This window comes from Ctenocephalides felis, unplaced genomic scaffold, assembly GCF_003426905.1.
Source record: "Ctenocephalides felis isolate EL2017-DRISC unplaced genomic scaffold, ASM342690v1 CF-g0.4_SCAFFOLD_00845, whole genome shotgun sequence".
NCBI lineage: Eukaryota > Metazoa > Arthropoda > Insecta > Siphonaptera > Pulicidae > Ctenocephalides > Ctenocephalides felis.
Window position 1 is genome coordinate 72,192,321 of NW_020536999.1, and position 6,894 is coordinate 72,199,214.

At 35.9% G+C, this 6,894-nt stretch overlaps 1 protein-coding gene across 1 annotated transcript; it reads right to left on the reverse strand.

Annotated features, from left to right (window-relative positions):
• Positions 1-4,724: 4,724 nt before the first annotated feature.
• On the reverse strand, positions 4,725-5,371 carry LOC113388373. Its single transcript, XM_026625762.1, has 2 exons — positions 5,292-5,371; positions 4,725-5,190 (listed from the first exon to the last, which is right to left on the reverse strand). Exons 1-2 carry the CDS (start codon positions 5,369-5,371, stop codon positions 4,725-4,727), a joined length of 546 nt encoding a protein of 181 aa, XP_026481547.1.
• Positions 5,372-6,894: the final 1,523 nt, after the last annotated feature.

Here is a 6,894-nt window from a genome sequence, read left to right on the forward strand (position 1 = left end):
ATAAAAATAAAAAAATTAAAAAAAATTCAAATGTAATTATTTTAATAAAATATTTAACAAATATTTAGCATTTTTAAAATTTTATTTTTCAATTACTATAAGAAATTAGATGTATTGAAATGCTTTTTATTCATAATGCAATAATAAAACTATAAATTAAAATTTTACATTTACAAAATTTACTTGTTCTTAGCGAAATTTGAAAGTAGAAAAATAAATAACTTAAGTTTACTTAAAAATTAATGAAGTCTTGTGTGGTTGAATAATAATTAGAAATATATGATTATAAATGATTAAAATTAATAATATTTGTTAAAGAAAAATAAAGTTAGAAAATATTATACGTTCGATATATTGCAATGTATACTTTTAAATGGAATAAATTGGATTACATCAATCATTAAATTTTTTCAAGTTATTATTATGAATAATTATGGTTTTTCCTTTTACATTTAGTTTTGAATTTACCCCTTCTTGTTCTATAACCTCATAAGGACCTTTGTAAATGGGCATTAATTTTTTGCATTTGCCTTTATACGGTGTGTTGTCTTTCATTAGCACTAAGTCTCCAACTCTGAAATTTGATTCTTTAATGTATGAATCATAGCGCTCTTTAGATTTTTCTTTAGTTTTAATAAGATTCTCGCGCGCTATCGCGGTTACCTGCTGCAATTTAGTTTTTATTTCATTCATTAGCAAAATTGTCGTATGTTCTGGATCTTGGGTTCTCTATTTACGAACGTTGGCAAATCAATTTTTCTCCCGTATACTAATTCGAAAGGCGAAAATTTTTGTAGAACAATGTGGAGTGGTATTATGAACGAAAACGGCGTAATTAATCCATGTGTCCCACGTTTTTTCATCTTTCCCTATGTACGACCGGACATAGTTTAAGAACATGTGGTGACATTTCTCCAGAGACGCATTTGATTCCGGATGATATACTGATATGTCAACCTTTTCTATCTTTAAAAGTTTACAGGTTTCTCTAAATACGGAGCTCATGAAATTGGTTCCTCGATCTGTTAAGACAGCTTCAGGTATGCCAAATCTCAAGATTATCTCGTTCACAAATGCTGCAGCTATAGTTTTAGCCTCCTGATTGGTATAGGAATGGCTCCTGCAAACTTTGTTAGATCATCAATAAATGTGAGCATATATTTGTTATTATTGTTTGAAACGGGGTATGGGCCACAAATGTCTAGGCTTATTTTCTCAAAAGCATATGTAGCAGTTGTAGTTATGAGCATCGGTTCTCGTGTATTTTTCGATGCTTTACTTGTTTGACATTCTCACATCTATTTATGTATTTTCTATGTCGTTCTTCATATTGGGCCATAGATAGAATTCTCTGATTTTATTGTAGGTTTTAGCTATGCCCATGTGGCCTCCTGCTGCTGGATTGTCATGAAATTTTTCCAAAATCTTATTAATTTCTTCATTATTCAAATTGGTTTTTATAACATCATTATAGAATTTTATTTTAATATTAGTATCCTTGAACATAATTCTTAGTATTATCAGTATTTCTTCAGCCTTTAAATGTTTGTATTCGCCTTGTTTAATAGGATTAGCAACATGCAATTCTCCTATTCCCTTGGATTCAGCTAGACCTTTTAAAGAGTCTATGCATTGGAATAAATCTTTCAATTTGGCCGTTTCATTTTCATTGTGTGTTATTAAATAAATGTATTTGTATCCATTTTCTATAGTTTGTATTGTTGAGTGATATTCAGCGTTTTCGTGAAATCCGATTTACGTTTTGGGGTAAATACAACCTTGGGTATTGATTTGATTCCGCTGTTTATATTGTCTCCGGTTTCCGTGACATTCTTGTTAATAATCCTGCTGTTGTTTTTCAATTGAATAAATTTATCATATCCATTTCTTAATAGAAATACAAGTTTTTCTTCGATATTTCCATTGTTGCCATTACTGTTGTAGTCGTGTACTCCATATCGTGATAAGCAATCCGCCACAAGATTAGATTTTCCCGGCTTGAACTTTATATCGAATTCGTACTCGTCCATGGCTAATTTCCACCTGATATGCCTTGCTGTGGGTTCCTTACAATTATATAGATAGGTCAGCGGTTGATGGTCCGTGTATATAAGAAATTTGTGACCATATAGGTACGGTCGGAACTGCCGTACTCCCCAGATTATAGCTAGTAACTCCTTGTCGATGATGGCGTAATTTTTTTCATGTTTATTAAGCTGCCTCGACGCAAACGCCACTGGAGCCTCTCCTGCTGCTCCTTCCTGTGCCAAAACTGCTCCTATCGCCTCCCCACTAGCGTCGTTGTTAGTATGAATGTTTTGTCGAAATCAGGATACTGCAATACCGGTGCGTTGGATATGGCATTTTTTAATTCCTGGAAAGCTATTTCTTCTTTTGGTCCCCAATTCCACGCTTTATCTTTCCTCAACAATACATTTAACGGATTTGCTATCTTCGCAAATTTCTTATAAACTTGCGATAGTACCCGACTAGGCCTAGGAACATTTTGATTTCTTTCGGGTTTTTCGGTGCTGGAAAACTTTGTACTGCTTCCACTTTGCTTGGATCGGGGGTAACACCCTTTTCAGAAATTATGTGGCCTAAATACGTCAATTCTCGTCTCAAAAATTCACATTTGATAGGCTGAAGCTTTAAGTTGTGGTTGCGAAGCTGCTCGAAAACAGCGCGCAACCGGGTGTTGTGTTCATGGAGAGTCTTACCGTAAACGATAATGTCGTCCATGTACACCAGACCCTCAAAACCCTCAACTCCAGCCAAAACCAAATTCGTTAATCGTTGTAGAGTACTCGGGGCGTTTTTAAGCCCAAACGGCATTCTCTTATATTGAAATTTCTTGCCACAAGCTGAAAAAGCAGTTTTCGCTCGATCTTTCTCATCCAGCTCAACCTGGTGGAACCCGCTGGCCAAATCCAGTGTAGAAAAGAAGCTCGATTGTCCCAGTTGATCTAAGATCTCGGTTATATTCGGCAACGGGTATGTATCGCTGATTGTGCTTTCGTTTAATTTTCTAAAATCTACACAAACGCGCCATCTCCGGTTACCGTCTATATCTTGTTTCTTAGGAACAACCAAAAGGGGAAAGTTCCAAGGACTGTCGGATGTTTCTATAATGTCGTTCTCTAGCATGTCGTCCACCTGCTTCTGAATTTCCGCCTGCTGAGCATGGGGGAGCCTGTACTGTTTTAAATAAATCGGCTTTTCTGAAGTAGTGGTGATAGAATGTCTAATTGAAGTAGAAAATGTTAATTTATCACCACTTAAATAAAACAAATCGTAAAAGTCTTCGCAAATACTTAAAATCGAATCTTTTTCTTCTGAATTCATATGATCGGTGCGGATACTATCTTTAACTGCTTTAATACGATCATAATTACAATTTACTACATCATTATTTAGCTTAAGTATTTGATAATCTTCAAATTTATGTAAATTCGGAAATATAAAATTCTTGTCAATATTTACTTCATGATCATTAGTATTCAAGATTTTTACAAAAATTTTATTATCAAGGGATTTCAAAATAGAATTAGCAATATAAACACCCTCCAAGATCTCAGCAGACTCGCAGAATAGATCGCCTACTTGATCTGTTGTGAATGGAAGTACCATTTCAGTTCTAGGGGAATTGCATGTGCTATATTAAAGTCATCTATTGATTTATTATAAGAGATTCCAGCTGAATTATTGGTCGTGGATAAATTATCCCTACGACAATTGTTTTGGGTTTCTACGACCCTATTTTCTTTTATATGATTTACAGAAGCCCCTAGATCCACTATATCGCTAGGTTTGCGACAATCTGAATCTTTTGAACTATTAGCAGGCGTTTTTGCCTGAGATGTGGCATTTATTGCCAATTTAATATTCTCCAGACCTTTTGTCTTTGGAGAGGCTTTTAAAGCCATGTTACAATTTTTATCATCAAGAATCACAAAGCGTCTCTACTCCTATTAGGATTTTCTGAAAAGTCACCTATTCTTTCAAAACTATCTTTTGTGCCTTGTGTACTAGTATTATTAGCTGGCTCTGACGACTTAACTGTTTCCTTATCTAAATCTGTAAAAAACTTTTCCGATTTACATTTTTGTTTATTAGTACATCGACTTCTTCGTTTGTTTACCGTCCGCGTAAATATCAACGTTATCGGGAATGACGGTGAATTTGTGTTCCAAGTTAACATTACCGAGTTGGAAACTCAATAATGTCGAACCTAGTGTGTGCACGTGTTCACCTGTAATGCCCTTTAAGCGTGATACTTCTGCAGTTTTAGTACAATGGGGTAAGAGATTATTATTTTTCAATATAGACACATCACTTGCTGAATCTATGATGAGTCGGCATTGTCTGTTTCCTATTTTAATATTGACCAAGTTGCTAAGAATAGTTCTTTTGTGCGATACGTATATACCCTATTTGCGCAGGTGTATTCTTGGTCGTCTATACCCCTGGCGTATATTAGTTTTTTGGCTTCGAACCGCTCGGCACATGGTTTGCTGATGAAGCGCCCGAAGTGGAAGGTCGGTTCGCTGGGTTGCTAGAATGGTGCTCACTCTGCCTATTGTTTGGAGGTTCCCGGGCTGGACGATCCACCTCAAATATGGTTCTGCGCCTACAGTTGGATAGATTGTGTCCTGGAATTCTGCACCTTTTGCAAAACAAATTTGTAGTTCTTCTTGGACCATTGAATACAGGTAAGCCCGTTTTTATCTTCTTTCTTGTCGTCTCGTCCGCTCCAGATTCCTTTCTTCTTGGATAGCCATCGATATTGCCTCCTGCAAGTCGTTGTGCCTAGCGGCTCTAACCGGCAACCTAATTTCCGGTATAAGCCCGTTTATGAAAACTGTCAAAGCCAGTTCGTTATGCGCTGTTTCTAGTACGGTCGCCTTGGCACTATCTAGCATTATGCCCTGGTCATACATTAGCCCAAGAAGTCTCTCTATTTTACCGGAAAAGGTCCTAACATTCTCCCCGGGATGCTGCTTTAGATTTGTCAACTCCAGTTGCAGCTCTGCCATAGATCGTTTTTCGCCGAATCTATTTAGGAGAAGACTTTTGAGTTCTTCCCAGCCCACATCACCAGATCGCCTTATGTATTGAAAGGCAGCCCCTTCTAACTTATTAAGAGTTAACCTATGAAGATCCAAACGAGTGGCTGCGTTAAGGCCCTGTCTGCAATTTTCGACAGTATATATAAACCTATTTAGTTCCGACGGTTTACCGTCGAACTTTGGAATTTGTAAATAAGCTAAATTAATTGCTTCAGAATTAACCTTAGTATCATTATCAGTAATGTGAAATTGTCTATCCTTTCGGCAAATGTTGGTGTTCTCCTGGGAGAGCTGGTTGCCATATTTTCGGGGGTACAAAGTTCTTGTCCAATGTAAAAGATGTAATAAAAGATCACTTACTTGGGGAGAGTAGTCTCGTCTGCGTAGTTTATCTCGGTAATGCTGCCACCTTTGGTGCCTTTAGTTCCTCGTGCTAGTCCTGGTCTTGCTGCTTGCTGGATACTCCGTTTTAGTTTAATTACTCTGCAGCCTCTGGTTGCGAAGAAAACCGGATCCAGATTTCACCAAGCACAATTCACAAAACTAACACTTCACTACAAGGAAATCCCACCGCTGCCACCATGAAATGATATAATGGTGTTGGTAGTATGGTTCGGGTATGGGTTGAAGAGTTAACATAGGTATTGGAAACAATTTATATTCATAACATGGACGAAGGTCCGTCTGGGTGTGACGATGATGACACATTGTCGGAGTGTAATGATAACACATTATGCAATTTAGGTTCAAGCATCGCAAATGCTATGAAGACAATTTATAATGATCAGCAGTTAATAGTGATTCTAATAAAATTATTAGCAATAAAAACAGTGATTTAGTGAGCAAAACATTTAGTATTAAAAAGGTGTTGTCAGTAAAGGCAAAGTCATTAAGAGTGGTATGTCAGATAGTGTGAAAAAAGTTAGTTCACAAATACTAATAGATACTATCAAAAATCAAATAATATAAGTCAATATCGAGGTATCAATAACTGCCTAATAACAACAACAAGTGATCAGGATTCAGCGGTCTTGAAAAAACTAAATGCCGATGAGCTACAATATTTTACATATCCAAAAACCAGTGATTCCAAGAATAAGAGAGTTGCTAAGGGGTAGGTATTCCACCATATATTAATACGCAAGAAATATATAAATATTTGACAAGCAAAGCCATAAAAAGTCACCAAAATAATTCAGATGACAAAAACAATAACACTAAATATGGTTCAGTCCACATAATAATACAAAAATTACAAACTAAATACAATTATTTCTTTGATAGACCACGCGATAATTTTGTCTCATTCGTCTTTTCACAGCCAGAGCTTAACATTAGTAACTAAAATTCATTTAGAAAATGAATATCCCCTCAACTTCATCAACTTCATTACCAATAGAAGACTTATGATATGCTATGCTGATAAATCTGTATTTTGGTATTATTTAAAGTATTTTTTTTAACCTGAATTATGAGACACGTCTGGTTTAAAAACATATAAACTATCATTTTATTTGACGCATGGGCTGTTTTTACTACTTAGCAATAAATCTAATAAAAAGATTATACATAAGAAGTCAGGAGTATCAACAGACAGTAGCGATGACAGGTGCTCATTATGCGGCTACGCATGTATTTGTGTGTAAAAACGCTGTGAAGTTAGGTGTGTAAATATTCAAGTCTGTCGAACATTTTGAAATTTTATGAATCATGGGTATAGACACTATAGATAGCTTGCAACGTACTTTCTTATCACTTGAGTCGTAGCCGAGTGGTAAGGTGATAGAATTCTAATTTTTGCGTCTGTTGTTGGAGGTTCGATTCC